The sequence below is a fragment of the Podarcis gaigeae genome (genome assembly GCF_964106915.1).
Source record: "Podarcis gaigeae genome assembly, chromosome: 2".
Classification (NCBI taxonomy): domain Eukaryota; kingdom Metazoa; phylum Chordata; class Lepidosauria; order Squamata; family Lacertidae; genus Podarcis; species Podarcis gaigeae.
Genome location: NC_139679.1, coordinates 39,299,026 through 39,316,713, shown reverse-complemented (window position 1 = coordinate 39,316,713; position 17,688 = coordinate 39,299,026). Strand labels below are relative to the sequence as shown.

General features: G+C 44.5%; 2 protein-coding genes across 4 annotated transcripts in view; one reads left to right on the top strand and one right to left on the bottom strand.

Annotated features, from left to right (window-relative positions):
• GLP2R (glucagon like peptide 2 receptor) overlaps positions 1-6,729 on the bottom strand; it is a 38,916-nt gene extending 32,187 nt beyond the window's left edge. Inside the window, exon 1 of one of the 3 annotated variants that reach the window (XM_083725882.1) lies at positions 6,442-6,729. The gene's annotated coding sequence lies outside the window, so the exon portion shown is untranslated. Of the gene's footprint in view, positions 1-3,945; positions 4,357-6,441 lie in introns of those variants that run through there. The other 2 variants (XM_083725885.1, XM_083725881.1) reach the window with 2 other exon arrangements.
• GSG1L2 (GSG1 like 2) lies at positions 4,757-17,214 on the top strand. The gene is made up of 5 exons (XM_083725943.1): positions 4,757-5,623; positions 11,936-11,983; positions 13,490-13,642; positions 14,674-14,785; positions 16,267-17,214. The coding sequence occupies exons 1-5, from the start codon at positions 5,326-5,328 to the stop codon at positions 16,556-16,558; spliced, it is 903 nt and encodes a 300-aa protein (XP_083582069.1). The 5' UTR covers positions 4,757-5,325; the 3' UTR covers positions 16,559-17,214.
• The last annotated feature ends 474 nt before the right edge of the window (positions 17,215-17,688 follow it).

Here is a 17,688-nt window from a genome sequence, read left to right as displayed (position 1 = left end):
CAGAAAGCCCAGCTGCAGGCCTTCGTTAAGAAGCCCTGCCAGGCAGGTGTATAGAACCCTGCTGAATAAACATTGCTAGTTTCCAAAAATAACATTTAAGTACTCTTAAATTTTGCAAATCAAGTGTATCTATGCAAACGTTGGGTAATTTGTATAATGTAGTCTGATGAGATTTGGGTTTTGGCGAGTGCAACAAAGTGTAGAAAGTTCGGTAGAGAACTCTGCCCTACGAATTAGTCCCCCTATATCTGTGGGAAGTCTAATGAAGCACAGTATGTTCTGTAAGCTCTTGATATGTGTCACAGCCTTAACTCCTGACTCCAAAAGGTGGGGGAAATAATTAGGTAGCAGCTATTTTTGCACTGATCTTGACTAATAGGGTGGAATTGGTTGAAAATGGAGGCTGATTGGCAAATGGGGAGAAAACATTCATTACACGAGTTTTCAAAAGAAAGGGAAGGCGTGGGAACAATGTAATAAGGAAAGCGGACATGAACAAAGTCTCTAAATGAGCAGCGTTTGAATTTCAAAAAGCCAGATTAAGGTGGTCGGGGGGGGGGGCATAGAGCAGTTCCCCCAAATAAGGTCCCCCTTCTCCGAAAAGGAACACCCGAAGTAAAATACAACAAAAGAATAACATTTTAATAAAAACTAACAAATTTGTAGGAAGCACTACATTTCCCTATTCCAGCTGATTTATATGTCCTTCTGTGGGGTAGGTCAGGCCAGTCCATGGGTGGTCCTGTGGTTTAGAACTGGAAGCTCTCGCTTTCACCTCATTACTTAAATAAGGACAGTGAAGGAAGACAATCTAGGCATCTGTAGGCAACCTGCAGCCCTCAGCCTAATGAGCCAGAGGGGAGAGGCATGATTTTTGCACAGCCCTCAGCCTGCACCTTTGGCAGGGGCCAACCTAACCAACCCCTAGGTATGCCCCTGAGGGTGACCAGGAAGAGTACCTAAAACCCAACTACCCACTTCCTTTTCTCTATCTTAAAATGTCTTACTGGAAAGACATCTTGGCCTGAGGCAGGAAAAGTAACATGGGTGCTTATGCTCACATCTTTTCCTGACTTAATTTGGGAGTAACTGGAAATCAGCATAAGGAGATCCATCTTGTCACTCGCCACTTGGTTGCTGGACACGTTCTACAAGGTGTAACCAGGGCAGAGGTACTTTATGTCTTGTAGGGTTGCCAACCTGGCTGATGGTTAGGAAAGCTAAATGAAAATGCACCCATGGAAAGCATTGTCTTAATGAGTCTATGTTAAAGATGCAAAAGTGAGCATGCTTTTATGCAGTGAAAGGAAGAGAAGGGGGGTAGAAAGAGACTAATGTGGCACCACCAGGAGTTTTGTAACAATAAGGAATCTCAGGGAAGACACAGAGAAGCACAGGCATAAAACGAACTGCAATTAGAAAGAGTTGTTAGCATTAGGAAGGAGGATTTTTAAAGGCACATTAAAGGAGGCTGAAGAATTGTGTGCAGGGGAATTGTATCAGATATGCCTGTGCCTCATTTCTCAAATGTTCTGGAATATGTGTTTGGTAAATCAGTACAGAGAACAGGAGTGTCATTTATCTCATGCTGTATACTGCCGCAAGCCTCTGTATTGAATGTTGAATTCATATGTTCCACAGGTCTGGGACATGTTTCCTTGGTTTGGTGAAGGGGAAGGGGAAAGCAGCAGCCAAACACAGCCGGTTGCTGTGTAATCTGCATAACCCACTGGGAGGCAGGGGTATTCGTGTGATCGGCATTGGCAATAGATCTACAGTGAGATTGTTATTATTCTAGTATTTATTTATATCCCTCCTTTCCCCCCAGTTTGGGATTCAATGTGTCTTACACAAATTAAACAAGCTAAAACTGTAGAAAATACAATCAAAATGTCATTGAACCCCAATAGAATTAAAGTAATATTAAAAGATCCACAATAAAAACATCACAGCACCAGCTCTTTCCTCAGAAACATTTGGTTCCCAAAGGCCTGCTGGAATAGAAAAAGGACAGCAAGGAGGAAGCCAGTCCAACTTCTCTAGGACACACAGAGAAGGGCACACAATCCCCCCCTCCCCACAACACAATAGCTTGGGTGAGATGCTCTAGACCTTAATAGCACTTCCACGATGCTGAATGCTCTCTGCACAGATGGCTAAGATCAGGGATGGGAACCTGTGACCCTCCAGGTGTTGTTGGACCACATCCTAACCACTGGCCATGCCAGCTGGGAATGATGGAAGTTAGAACCCAACACCAGCTGGGAGGCCACTGGTCCCTGCCTAAGAACATCAAGGGTATGCAAGATCTCACATACTTCTTTCAAGTACCATGTAGTCATACAGAAACAGAAGTGTGATACAATCTCTTTTTCTAACCAAGGCAATAGCTCACTATCTTCCTTGATTTATCTTTGTTTGTCAACTGAAGATCACCCATACTGCAGCGACCTCTTCATCTGAAAACCACAAAAAATAATAATCTTGTGGCATCTTAAAAATGAATAGAATCTGTTGCGGCTTTAAGGTTCCACAAACATGTTGCTTTTGCTACAATAGTCATGGAATTACCCCCTCCAGACATTTTGTCATTAAATTTTTTTTTTAAGTATATTCTCACCTTTACAGAGGATTTCATTTTTTCTCTGACACTGCCCAGCTTCAGCATTGTGAGAAAATCAAGTGATCCCAGGCCTGAGTAGAACTGTCAAATGAACATAATTCAGGCGTCTATATAGCCACTTCCTGTTCACCAGTGGTGAGTAAAAATAAATTCCAGGTGACCAAGTGGGGGAGGGGCAAAGTTTTGGGGGGTTTGTCCTAATTGGAGTAATTAGCCACTCATGGTTAACAAATATATGCCTGGGATACTTTTGTGGCTTTGTTTGCAATGCATTACATGGAGGCACACTGAATTAATTGCACCCCCTGCTGCAGACCTGTGTTAAAAGCTCTGCCAAGAAACTGAATATAACCTTTTAAAGGGCTAAATGGGCCATACAAACCATAAGATGGAGAGGTTGGAGGGTTGGCCTTTAATGTCAAATGGAGCACATGGAGAGGGGAGCAAAATCACCGAGCAGCCATTTCCCCTTAGCCCCACTCCAATAATGAAAGTGAAGTGGCCTAGGGGCAGGCCCAAGATATTTTGCTGCTTGAGGCAAAGGACAAACATGCCCCTCCCTCAGTTCCACACACAGAAATTGATTGGCATGAGCATTGAATCTTACTTGAGCACTGGGAATGGGACATTCTCGTTTGCCAGGAGGACAGCTGCTTAAGTTAGTGGAGGAAAGGATAGGCTGTTTAGCATACACAACCCTGTTCTCCAACACCTCAATGGCAGCAGCACCACCACCACCCACATCTGATGCCTGAGGCAGCTGCCTCATTTTGCCTAAAGTGGAGGACTGGCCTTGCTTGGGGGGAAACGGCTAAACGCATCCCAGAGTAGAAAGGTCAGATTGGGAGGGAGTCAGATTTTACTGCCCCATCCCTTCCACTTGACACAAAAAGTACACAGACACTTTGTGGCCAAACAGATCAATTCAGGGAGATTGACTGCCCCCAAATCAACTAAGTTACTAAAGCAAGTATGTGGAGGCTAAACCAAAGTTCAACACACTACACTGCCTAAATTAGCTAAAACAGCAAAAAAGAAAAGCAAAGAAAAGTTTATTGGCTTGGCATTTAGTTTGAGCTCCTTTTCCCCTTTTCTTTTGGAGTCTTCCCAATGTTTGCCTCACTTGCAAATTACAGCAGGTTTTTGTTTTCCCCAGTGCCTGTACTCACTCCCACACCACCTCCAAGTTTAGGCCGTATATAACAAGAAAACATCATGTTTAAAAATATAATGCCACGGCAAAAACATGGGCACTGTACATTACTACTGGAGTAGGGAGAAAAACAGTCTTTGGTTTGTTCAAGCCGTGATGTAATACTTACACTAAATGGATAAGTGCAGAAGGAAAAGGGGATTAAACAAAAATCCCAAGGAAATGAATTTGTTATGAAGAATCCCTGATCGTCCCTTACTTGAGGTGACCTTGAACAAATCAGTGTCTCTCAGCTCCAGATTTATAAAACGGGAATAGAAATGTTATTAGAATGCCTGCAATAATTAACTTGGCCCACAATCTTAAACTGATGTTTGAGGGTTTAATCAAATGGAAGTGCCATCTCCCCCTGTAGTTCTAAAATCCAAGTGCTCTGATTGCGCAATTTTATGTGTGTTTACTCAAGAGGTACAGTCCATGAAATTCAATGGGGCTCGCTTTTCAGAAATTGTGCAGCAAGGCTTAACTGAGGGCAGATCCACACCATACATTTAAAAAGGACACCCAGTGCACATTGAAATTACATGGAAACTTTGTGCACATTGAAAACTACACTGTAGTTTTCCCCTCACAGAGCTACACTTCCTAGTAACCTTAACAATCTACAGCTCCCTGGATTCTTTGAGTGAAACTGCACGCTTTAAATGTGCGCTGGATGTCCACACTCCTACACCGCACTGCCTCTTTCCCATGCTACTTCCCTGGGCTCCAAGGTGTGCAGCAGCACCAGGACTTATGCAGAGGGTGCGAAACTTGACTTTCCAAACAAACAAACCATTGGCACCTTTCCCAAGATAGTCAGGAAAGCAAGTCCTCCTGTGTTTACTTTGCACTTAATCTAATTCCTAAGTATCAGGAGAGGAGTGTGTGTGTGTTTTCACTCTTTGCTCCCCTTACCCGCATTTCCTTTCTCACCTTGCCCTAGCCTGATCCCTGGCTCTGTGTGGTTTTGGGTTTCAGCTTTCCAGCGCTGTGGCGCGTGACTTGATAAAAGTGATCACTCCTGGGGCTTACGCCTTTTTGCAGCTTTTCACCTGGCGCTCTGTCTCCTTATCCCATCCCCCGGTGCTTTTTTGGGGGGGGGGTAGCTGGGTTCCCATTGCTCCGCGGGGAAAGAAATGCACTCTGTATGCTCAGAGGCATTCTTGGAGAGCCTCCTCGTGCTGAGCTCTGGCAGAGGCGGCAGGCTTTTGCGGCTCATCCCTGTTCATCCCCGGCTCCCACCCTCGCTGAGGGAGGGGGCGGGAAGGAGGCGTCTTGGCAGCTCTGCCCACCTGCTCGCCTCACCTTCAGAAACGGCCAGCGGCAGCCTGGTGACTGGCTGGATGCTGCGGGGGGAACCGGCGATTTGAGAGCGGGGGTTTTTCCACCAGCAGGGGCTTAGCCAAGAGGCGCGCGGCGGCAGCCCGAGGGTGCCTCTCTCTCCCCCCTCCTGTCCTCGCTCGGCGTCGTTGGATGCAGCCTCTGCAAGGCTGCAGTCCTCAGCGCGATGGGGGTGGACCGGCGGCAGCGAGCCTCGGCGGCGCTCTCGCTCAGCTGCCTGTCGCTCATCTTCTCCATCACCGCCTTCAGCAGCAGCTACTGGTGCGAAGGGACCCGCAAAGTGGCCAAGCCCATGTGCAGCGAGCTCCGAGGGGGCACCCACTGCATCCGCTTCAACACCTCCGGGGGCCCCAACGACAGCAACGTGGTCCAGTACATCTGGGAGACCGGAGACGACAAGTTCGTCGACCGGAAATTTCACGCCGGCATCTGGTACTCTTGCGAGGAGTTGCTCCTCGGAGACGGTGAGTGGCGACCTCCCCGTCGGGGCAGCAGGGACTAGTGGTGAGCCTGGGGGGGGGGCAGCTGGAGAGGAGGACCGTCTGGTTGGTCTCAAGGGAGCGGAGGCTCCTTCCCGAGACGGGACTGCGCCGGGGGAGGGGGAATGGGGGGTCTTTCAATGACATCTCGCGCAGCCACCGGCAAGTCACTTTGAGCCTCACTTTTCCCATCTGTAAAACGGGAGCAAGAGCTTACGCGCTCTGGGGTATTGGAGCGCAAACAAGTTATGTTGCTTCTGAAGCACAATTTGCTTTAAAAGAAATGGCTACTAATGAAGTGTAATCGTCAAAGACTTCTTTATGGGTTAATGGGGAGGAGACGATCCTTGTAGTGGTATGGCATTCTTTGTTGAGTTGTTTCACACACACACCCCTCATGTCACATTTCTGTCTTAAGCTCGCTTATCACAATTCTCCTCCAATTCCGATGGGGTGGGATGAGGGATGACCCCCCCACACACACTGTCTGTCTCCCCCCCCCCCAGCACTGGCTCATATAGGAAAGGTTACCCCATTATAACACAGACCGAGGTATTTGGAGCCAATAGTAGGAGGAACACGATATTTAAAGTGTGCAGGAGAAATAGTTAAGCAGAACTCATGTGGCATTAACTCTGCTCCCTTTTAAAAAAAAATCAGTGGAAATAGGTTTTTAAAAGTAGTAGTAATAAATGATTCTGTGATAAATAATGGTAAACTCATTAACACGCACACAGTAGTATTATGGAGCAAAAGGGAGTCTTAAGACATGACACAGATAAAGGAGGAAACGTTTTACTTACTCAGAAGAGTTTCAGTGTGGAAAATCAGTGCTGGTACAGCAGTAAAGGATCAGCATCGTGGCTTCTTGGCTGAGTTAGGAAATCAAAAGTTTGCAACAGACTGGGAAGATATATTACTCCTATTTTTCCCCCTATGTAAATATAACGGCTGATCCAACTAAGTCTGTCTTGATGAAAAACTGCCTCTTTAAACTCCACATACCTCACCAAAACATTACTAGAAGGAGCATTTCGCCAGAACTGCATATTGTCCTAGGGTGGAATTAAAATTTACAAGTACAGTGTGGGATTTCCAACCCCATGTGTTTTTTTCAACTGCAGGCGTAGACTAGTAGGGGGTGTTTAACCCTAATTCTCCCCTAAAAATGACCCCCTCACCTTGTGCTGTAATCATTTTTCCTGAGCAGAGGTAAAGCTGATTTGTGGGAAGATGTCCAAACTTCTAGGGGTAAGGTTGTGTAAATTTGAGTGATACCCCTTATTTCCAAAAGAAAAGGAGGAGGAAGACTATTTACAGGAATCTTGTTTTTTGAAGTCTAATGGTAAAAGCTAACATATTTGTTAGTTGTGTGCCATTTTTTTAATAGCACTTCCTCCAGCCACAGGAAGTCCACTCAGTTTCCTTGTTCTCATGATGACACCTTTCCTTTCCTGTGGGAGAACAGATTCTTTCCTGTGGGACAATAACTTGATTTGTTGCATAGAAGCGATAGTAAGCACCCTGTGCATGCCACCAATCCCCCTTAGACATCTGCCGAGATGGCATTTGTACAATGACATTCATCTTCAGAAACACCATCAGTGCAATCTTGTTGTTGTTTTTTTAATTTGCTTGAAATGATGAAGAGAACAGCAGCTTTTGACAGCTACTCCAGAGACCAAATTGGGGCTTCAGAAAGAAGCATGGGAGGGGAGAGGGGGGAGAGCAGCATCTCTCTATCAAGAGGAAGATGCGGAGAGGAAAAGTGAAGGATCATCTTCACATCCACACTGAAGCATCTTTAATTTCCAAGGCATCACTGTGCTGTTATTCTACTTAAAAGGAATTAATGGCTACTGGTCATGGTGCCTATGTTCTGATAAACAGTCACTGAGAATCACAAGTGAGGAGGGTTATCAAGTCTTGCATGTGGGCTTCCCATAGGAATCTGGTTGGCTGTTGTGAAGACAGGATGCTGGGCTAGTTGCAGCTTTGGCCAGATCCAGCAGGGCCCTTCTGTGTTCACAGGACAATAAAGAAACACCTGCTGTGTTTGTTTTGAGATTTTGTGTTGCACACCTGTGCTTAGAGTGTATGAGTCATGGCTGGGGGTTTTAGATCAAATGGGCTGTTCAAGAGACAACCCCTTCTCTCTCCCTCTTCCTCCCAGGTGAATGTGTGCACACCTGCACAGATTACCTGTGCATAGTATTTTGTGGGTTGTTATGCCTTCCCGAGCCTCTCTTTCATCTTCCTATATGGGGAGAGAACCAAAGCACAATGCGTGCTCCCCATGGAGACTGGACTGTGTGTTTGTTGTTGTGGTTTAGTCGTTTAGTCGTGTCCAACTCTTTGTGACCCCATGGATCAGAGCACGCCAGGCACTCCTGTCTTCCACTGCCTCCTGCAGTTTGATCAAACTCATGCTGGTAGCTTCGAGAACACTGTCCAACCATCTCATCCTCTGTCGTCCCCTTCTCCTTGTGCCTTCCATCTTTCCCAACATCAGGGTCTTTTCCAGGGAGTCTTCTCTTCTCATGAGGTGGCCAAAGTATTGGAGCCTCAGCTTCACGATCTGTCCTTCCAGTGAGCACTCAGGGCTGATTTCCTTAAGAATGGATAGGTTTGATCTTCTTGCAGTCCATGGGACTCTCATGAGTAAGATCAGCCAATTAGCTGAACAGGGCTGCTTGTGTCCATCAGTGAACTCCCTTTCCTACCAAAAGGGTCGTGCATCAGAGAGAAGCACCCAGGAAAGCATTCTCCAGTCTTCTACCCCAAACCAACAAGAAAGTCAAAGACACTCCCGTCTCCAGTGAAATCCCCATTGTCATGATTCAAACAGAAGATGGCTCATTCAGTAGAGCATGAGACTCTTTATCCCAAAGTCACTGGGCAAAAGATTCCTATGTTAAATGACTCTTCTGGTCCCCTTCCAATGCTACAATTCTATGGTTCCTGTTTTCTTCCTTGGCACCATCCTCTTGCCTCATTCTCCCTTAATATAAATTAATAGTTGTTGTTAAATAAGTGTCCCCCATGACACTCTTAGTTTGCAAGTCTGTACCCAAGAGAAACCCCAACTGAAGTCAATGGGGCTTTCTTCTGAGAGTCCACATGCTTTTAGCTTCTCCTAGTAGTTTTAGTGGGGAGGGGAATGAAAGACAGAAGGGAGGTCAAGTGGGAAACCTGGACAAAACATTATTACCTTCAAAGGAGAAATGGGTTGGGGAGAGAAACAATGCTTAACTTTACCTTGGATATTACAGCAAAGCTGTGGGATAAGAGTTGGATTCAGCTGAGCAACAATAGATCCTCTTGAATTCGCATCTTTTTCATAGGATACCTGTGGTTCAGATACATATTTTCACCTGATGATGGAAACGTGGTTTTTATTGTTCTGTGAGTGGGTTTGGATGTGATGTGTAAGTTGATGGCATTTGCAGTAGCATTCTGCCTAAAAATTATGAGGGTCCATGCTTAAGACCCATGTTTTTGTGCCATGGCAATGCTGGGAAGCACAAGACCCATTATTTTTACAGTATGATCCATGAATTTTGCAGTGCAATCTGTAGCCATAGACGTGATCTGTGATTTAATGATGTTTCATAGGAGTGGTCCCTTGTAAAAATAATGGAAATTCAAGGGGATCTTTTTTGTTTTTGTTTTTGTTTAGTAGAGCCAATGTTATGGACAGCTGTGCACATATAATGTGGATGTACTTTTTGCAGAAAATTTAAAACCAAACAATCCACGCAGCTTTATTCACAGCTGTGCTGCTGAGTACGTGCACACTTAAAAATAACACATGCAAAATGAAGTGGCTGACCATTCAGCCTCAACAGCAAAGATCAGGAAATGTAGAACAATTTCTTTATTTTTATCCACAGAGCCACTCCCCCTACCTGAGGTGAAGGTGGAAGTTGCCAGAACCAATTCAGCCACTCCCACCAGCCAAGAATTAAGTCATGTATGCATTCCTGGCTTAAAACACAGTGAGACTGTTTTTCTCTCTCACTGTGTTTCAGATTGAACTGCATGCTGCTATATATATTGGCATAGTTTGATGTGTATTGAAACCTCTTGCTCCATGTACACACCAGTGGGTGGAGACAGGGCAGGGATATCTTAACCCAATGCACATTACCAATATTTGCCAACATTACTAGAGTTGGCAAAAATGTGTAGTCCTCTCCCCCACCTTTGTTTTTAGTCTAATTTGTGCTATTATAAACTTCTGTCACTGGTTTTAAGTAGCACTGTTCTCTGTGTACAGGTATGCATAGCTTTGGTGTTGCCCTCTATTTCTCAGTGTTTTGCATTGAAACTTATCTAAAATGTGCTCTGAAATGTTGCTGTGCTTTGGCAACCATTTTGGACGGCACATGGATCCTAGCAGATCCTCAGCTTTGCTGACCTTTGTCACCAGCTCTGCTTCCAGTGAATTCTTTTATTTAAGAACTCAGGCCAGTTCCAAACAACTTTCTGCTTCTGTGACTGGCATGGAAATCTTCCCCCAAACAATCCTCAGAAATGTACTTTACCCCTCCCAGAGCCACATTTCCAAACACCCTTGACAAACTACAGTTCCCAGGATTATTATGTTAAAGTGGAATGAGAGTGCTTTAAATGGATGGTGTGGATATGACCTCACATAATTATAGGTACTTCTTCAAGTAAGCACTTTTTGTTTCTTTCCTGGGCTTGCAGCTAGACTTAAGTTTGGATGCATTTATACAACACCTTCAATCTAGAAGATGTTTCACATGATGCTAGAAGTCAAGGTGCCCCGAGAAGCTTACTGCCTAAGCATTAACAGTGACAGTGATGGGGTGGGAGGGGGGAAATGTTCAGAGCCATGTGTAGTGGTGGAGTTGAATTTGGAAGGATTAGAATTGCCCAAATTGTGTGGCATGCCACTTGCATGAATAATTTGTCACATGGTACTCTACCCACACTGTTCCATTTCCAGCATCCGCCTACGCGGGTAACTAACTGCACAAACTGGGCCAGTGCAATGACACAATCATAGAGATGGCCACCAAGAGAAAACTCCTCAGAGGGATAAATGGGCAAAATATGACTGACACATGGGCCGGAGTTTTAGCAGGAGGGGAAAGCGGAACTCAGAAATTCTGGTGGGAAATACAGCAAGATTTGGCAACAGCCTGGCTTTGAAGTTAGAAGAGAAGGAAGGGGTGTAGAAGGAAGCAGAACTTGTCTCTGACAGGTTTGGTAGGGAGTATTGGGGATCTAGGATGGTAGTCAGAGACAAAACTAGAAATTTTGGATTGGAATAAGGTGAAGTGTTAGTGGTGAAAAATAACATTTGGGAATCACTTGAAGTCAGGTCCAGCGGCATTTATAAGAACATTTAGGGTGGATAAAAATGTTCTGCAAATGTTGCCCATTTAATAGTGCTCCTGAAGTTTTTGTGTATATCTTGTGTTGTGCTTCCATAGACTGGGAGGTGATTAGCTAGACTGAGAATTCAAAAACTGTTGGATTTCATATTGACTCCCCCAGTATTTGACTAGTGCAAGAGATGTGGCTCAGCTGGTAGTGTAGGAAACCCTTAGTCTTAGGTTTGTGGGTTTGAGCATCACACTGGGCAGAAGCTTCCTGCATTGCAATGGATTGGACCAGGGAACCCCCGTGGTCCCTCCCAACTCTATAGTTCTATGATTCTATAATTCAAAGTGTATCTCTTTTTAAGATGCACTTGGATAGTGATGGAGAGGCTGACTATGCCCCTGCCTGTGTGCATTTTAAAGGGACAAGTAGTGAAAATGAATAAAAAGGTGGAGATGGGCCATGGCTCAGTGGCAGAGCATCTGCTTTGCATGCACAAGGTCCCAGGTTCAATCCCCAGCATCTCCAGGTAGGGAATTCCTCCTGTTTGAAACCCCTGGGAGCCTCTGCAAGAGCTGGATAGACCTATGGTCTGGCAGCTTCCTATTTTCCTAGAAGGCACAGCTTGTGGAGCATGCACAAATACGAAAATATCATGCAAGAAGCAGCCCTGCCTCTGCTTTGTTTTATAGGCACAAAGTGGGATGCCTGTTCTTTTAATTCCCCCTGGGGGGATTGCATTCCAAATAACACTGCAGCATTTTAGCTCAGTGCGCTGGCTTCCCCTACCATCTGCTTACAGCTCCCTTCTTGTTGCTTGTGGGAGGCTGTGTTCCTATAAGCCTTGGGAAGGTGGGAAGGCTAAGCTGGCTGATGAGATGCTCAGGTTTTTTTCCCCTTCCAAACTATAATTTGAAAGTGTACATTTTATATGCCTTATAGGTGAGAAATGTAGAAGTTTTATCAGCCTGACACCCCCGGCGGATCGAGGTAATTATATGCTGTCACTAATTCAAGTTTCTGCTCTTTCTATCTTTATGTTCGGTGTTCTGAGTCATGGGAAACACAACCCTAGAATAAATATATCCCCGTTTCTATGGGACAAACAGTGGCTCAAATCCACGTATTCTGAATGTTTGCCAAATTTGGTATCTGTGCGTATTTGTGGTGGGATTATTTATTCTAGCTCTAGTGCATATTACCTTGGATAATTCCCAAAGAAACCCAAACTCAGTTTAGAAGCTGAAGCCCAAGGTGCTTGAAAAGGTTTAGGAAATGGTGGCATCCTCCGCAGGGTGGTGGGGAATAGTTTTGGGAAAGCTAGCACCTTTTGCTTCCATTCATCCTTCTGGAAAATGACTCTAGCTGTGTGCATGCTCCTGTCTTCTCTGTGTCCAGTACGCTCCCACTGCTGGTTTTGAAAGAGATATACACACAACATTAGCTGCAATCCTTGTTTATCCTGTGCCTATCCTGTCGTTTCTTAGGAAATGCTATGTTTTGATCTGTTTTTCTCCAAACCAGCTTCAATCTGAAGTGAGAAAAAGAGCAAGCCCACTCTATTTTAAGCAGGGACTGTGCAAGCAGCCTCTGTCCTCTATAAAAAGTTGTGTCTCCAGGCTGAGTTTAAAGTAGCCAAATGCAGGAAAGATCAGGGCTCCTCCTTTTAGTAGTTTTGTAGGCATAGGGATTTCAGCAAGAGGAGCTGGCATGACAAACTACACCCGTTGAAATTCTTTCTTCTGCAGATCTGGCTCACTTGGCTAAGGGAATCTACAGTGGGGGATGGGGGGTGGACCTGGCTGCTCCTCATAGCCTTCCTCAAGTTAGTGTACAGCTCAGGAGACTGAGGCTGTGTACATATTACCAGCTAGGTAAAGTGCAGCTAGGTCTTTCTTTTTCTCTATTCAGACTGAAGCTTGTTTTGGGGGAAAACTCATCAAAACACAGCATTTCATAAGAACGACAGGATAGATACGAATTGTGGCTAATGTCACGTGATTCCCAAGGTGGTAGTGAGAGCACCCGGGATGAGGAGTAACCAGGAATGTGCATGCAGCTGAATGTGATTTGTACTCCTACTGTATTCTGATGGTCATTGGCTATAAATAATAAAATTTGTTGATTGGTTGTTTGCAGCTAGACTTCCTGTTTAAGGTAGGTTGGGATGCAAATAGAGGATCTGACATACTCAGCCCCACTAGGCTCATAATGCAGCTGTAACTGTAGTGGAGTAAGTTGCTCTGTTCCATTGCACATATCCTGGCACATACCTATGGACTGGGGTTTAAGGATTCAAGATGAACTTCTCCTGCACCATCTGTGAAAACTCAGAGACAACCAGCTCCAATAAAAAGCAGTTGAAGCCACAATAAAGGGCAGGGCCGCAACTGTTTTAACTTTATGTGCATATATTGGCAGCTTAATGGGTACAGAATGGGGGGGAGGTCTTGGGGCATCTAGGACTCTCAGAGCTGCTGACCTTTGTTGTTCCAGGGGTCCTGTGGCTCTCCATTGCAGCAGAGCTCCTCTACATTGCTTTGCTTCTGATGGGCGTCGCTCTCATGTTGATTGAAATTTGCTATTCCATCAGCATGCTAGATGGGCTGAAGCTCAATGCGTTTGCTGCGATCTTCACCGTCCTGGCAGGTATTTTATTATTATTTATTAAATTTATATAAGCAGCCTTCCTCCCGAAGGAGCCCACATCTATCATTGAAAACATCAACAACAGTATACAATCAAAACTCTTAAAAACAGTTCAAAAACAACCCTCTAAAGATCTGTTTAGAACTTCTAAGTAAAAATCACTGAATGTCACAGCTAATAATTTCAGGGATGCTAGGAACAGATCTTTAAGCCAGAGTAAACAAGAATGTTTTTAGATTCTTCCTAAAAGTTAATGATGAAGTAGGCAGATGCACCTGAGACCTTGGAGAGCTGCTGCCAGTCAGAAAAGACAAAACTAGGCTAAATGGGTGCATAGTCAAAATGGTGTGAGGCAGCTGCCTGTGTCAAAATCTAAGTATGCCACTAAGTATCTAAGACATCTAAGTATGTCACTTCCTGGAATATGCCCCACGCAGCAGCTGCGACTTTGGGCTTGAATTCTGCAGTCCTTATGGTCCACTTCTCATGGTGTCATTCAGTTTGTGCAATGGCCTCATACCAAATAAATCCAGTTGGGTGGATTAGTTGTGTGCCCCTCACCTGCCTCCGTATGAGAGGGGCTTTATCTTTATCGTCCTTATTCAGTCAAGTATGAACCATCAGGAGCTAAGCCTTTTCAGGCAGACAGGCTTAAGGTCTGAAGAAAAAGGTGAAGCCTCAACATTATTTGTCACAAATCTCTACCTAATGACAACAGAATTCATTTGGTATTGAGCAGCTGAAGAGATTACTGCCTTTGAGATGTTCTGTCAACCCCCCCCCCCTGCCCGCCCCTGGAATTTCACCTAGTGCTTTTACAAGCCTGGGTATACATTTGAGTTTTTAAAATGTTTTTAGATGTTCTTGATTGTATTTGTTTTATTTTTATTGCACGGTGTGTGTGTTTTAACTGTTTGCTGTTTGTTCCCTTGGGCTGCTTTGGGAGGGGAGAGGAGGAAATCAACCTGATGGATCTGCAAACGTGAATTAAAAAGAGGTTCCTGCTAACAAAGCATTGTGAAATATTTCAGGTCTCCTGGGAATGGTGGCTCACATGATGTATACAACTGTATTTCAAATGACCGTCAATCTTGGTCCAGAGGACTGGCGCCCACAGACCTGGGATTATGGCTGGTCCTACTGGTAAGCTGGGGGGGGGGCAATGGGGGAAAACATAACAACAAATGGATGAACATGACCTGCCAATCACTCTGATTGTTTGGTTAAATTAGGGGCTAGTTGTGCAAAAGAGAAAAGAAAAGGGCCTCCACACATTTGCTTTTCAAGTACCAAATAAATATGGAACCAGCTAACAGAAGTAATTATGTAGAAAGAGCCAAGTATCATGAGGAAACTGTCTAGTCAGTTTCCTAGTCCAGACACCTATGGTTCCCTTTCTGCTTAGTCGATGAGGCATTAGTGACCAGGGAAGCACAGAAGAAAATGACCACCATGGTCCTCCAGATGAAATCTTCTCCAGTTTGTAAAGAGGCAGCACACAATAGAGTTTGACACAGGCCTGGGGAGGTTTCAAACTTCCAATGGTATCCCAAAGTACCTTGGGCCAGTGTGAATATTTGCCTGTGCAGTCACTTTAGAGGAAGAGTGCAGCCAGTAATATAACTGGTTGGGAATCACCCATGTGACCAGCGCAGAAAGCATTGCCCTTAGTTCAGCTTGCATTCTGATTGGCTATGTAGCAGAAAATAGCCACATCTATTGTGTGTTCTCTGATTAGGTGGGATCCTGCAGTGGATTAGAAAGAAGCTCTAAGCAATAGAAACGGCAGCAAAGGAAACGGCATTAAAAAAGCTGACACTATGGAAGGGTAGAGGTGTCTGTAGTAGGGGTTGCAGGTTCAGCCTCCCTTCTCAGAAGCATATCTTTCACATTGAAATGTTGATGGGTGGACTAGAAAGCATTAACTACAAAAGCATAATTAGTGCAGTGCTTCTGCATGGTCCTTGGGAAAGGGCTCAGTGGTAGAGCATCTGCTTTGCATGCAGAAGGTATCAGGTTCGATCTTTGGCATCTCCAGGTAGGTCTGGGAGAGACCCCCTGCCTGAAACCATGGAGAGCTACTGCCAGTCAGTGTCCACCGTACTGAGCTGGCCTAGATAGACCCAGTGTGCTGACTCAGTATAAGGCAGCTTCTTGTGTCTGCTCTTTTGAAAATGCTCACCATACCCAGCAACAAGTTTTGCACTGGTGGTGAGGTTTTTAAATGGAAGCTCCATTGTCAGCTACAGGCTGCACAAAAACAGTTACACAGCTACGTGTGTGTAGTGCAGAAGCACTTTTAAAAGCAAACAATTACACATTACCAGCTTCAAACACAGGAAGGTTGTCTTTTCTCTGTGTTTCCATTTGCATGTCATTGCACACATTGGCGCAACCCAAGTTGCCTACTGACTGTCCACAGCAGCAGATGGAGTGGGGGCATGGAAGTCTTCACATGGCTTATGTGTTTTCAAATCAGATAGAAGCTGGTTTGGGGGAAAGCATATCAAAACAGAACATTTCTCAAGAAATAATAGGTGTGGGTTGTGGTTAACATTGGGGCTTTACAAACCAGGGGTGGGAGCACTGCCATTTTATTCATGATCTTGTTGTATTCTTGACAGTCTTGCCTGGGGCTCGTTTGCCTGCTGTATGGCTTCCTCAGTGACCACAATGAACAGATACACAAAAACTATTCTGGAATTTAAGTATAAACAGAAAAAACTGGAGAGAAGTTTAAAGGCTAAATCCAAGTCTTCGGATCCAGAAAAGGCTTGGACAATGTACATCAACACCATCCACAGCACAACTGGGGACTTGATGCATCACCTGACAGACATTCACAGTCCGACTACTCCTACAACATTTGCAGAATTAAATAATATCCCCATGGCACATTGTGAAGAATATTGCTAAACTATGTGACAGAGGGTTCCCCCCTCTTATTTTCTTCCATTTTTTTCTTTTTTGGAAGTAACCAGTGTTTACTTGATGCATTCTTCTGTATGTCAAGGATTGATGTTCTAACTGCAGGACATTTTGGTGACTTGCGAAGAGTAAGCCAAGAAGAAAAACCTTCTTCCTTTTCATTTTCAATTTCCTTTGCTTCTGTCTTGATTGAGAGTAACTTCCAGAAAGCACTAAAGTTCCACTGATTTCAGTGTGGGCTGATTTAAGCACATGCTTAACATTCCCCTTGAAATCATGCTCTAAAATTGTAAGTTTGTACCTAGTGCATTTTGAATGTGTTGTTGTTGTTGTTGTTGCTACACAAAGACCAACTTTTGTACTTTTTTGGAATGTAAATGGGGAAATTATTGATGTGATTGTTCATAAGAACAATGAACAATGAAGCTGAACTCTGCAGAGGGGTTTTCTTTTCCTTTTTTTTTTTTGAGACAAACATTTCTATTTTATCCATTAAGTGGTTGTACCTCTTTGCTTTAAGATGCCTTTAGGGGTTTTTGCATAAGCCTCTCTTGTTAGGACTAAGTTTGATAAACTCTGAAAACAGTTTCACATGGTAAACTCCCATGCACTTTTTAATAACATCCTTTGAGACGCCTGAAAAAGTTCTCAGAGTGAGATCGTTAAAGAAACTTCATTTTGCATTCTAACTTCCTGGTGCCAAGCAATCCCATGAGCAGGTAATTATTATCTGACTGGTAAACCTTGCCAACTGGGGTTTATACTTTTTGCTTCAGGCAAAAGTAAAGTAAACAAAGGAAGCCACTCTACATTTGGGAGGATTCAACAGCCCTGTTGTAAGGACAGAATTCTTGGCCTTGCATGAATAGCCTAGGAGCTTGTGCTAGGTGACTATGTGACAGCAGCCATCACATGGCAGGTAGGATAAAGATGCCAAACTTTGCCATGTATCTCCAAAATCTCCTCCTCACAAGATAACATCCACCCAGGAGAAGTGCTTCTGATCTTGGCTACTTACAAGGATGGTCCTTCTATTAGGCCAGAGATAGGGAAACCTAGTGCCCTTCTGATGTTGTAGGACACAGACTTCCATCAGCCCCAGCCAGCCCAGCCAGTGG

What these genes read in the sequence shown, in the direction of transcription:
- GSG1L2 (XM_083725943.1), top strand. Translation starts at nt 5,326, where the DNA reads ATGGGGGTGGACCGGCGGCAGCGAGCCTCGGCGGCGCTCTCGCTCAGC. An exon ending in GATCTTCACCGTCCTGGCAG is followed by an intron (nt 13,643 to 14,673) that starts GTATTTTATTAT and finishes GAAATATTTCAG; the next exon opens with GTCTCCTGGGAATGGTGGCT. An exon ending in GATTATGGCTGGTCCTACTG is followed by an intron (nt 14,786 to 16,266) that starts GTAAGCTGGGGG and finishes TATTCTTGACAG; the next exon opens with TCTTGCCTGGGGCTCGTTTG.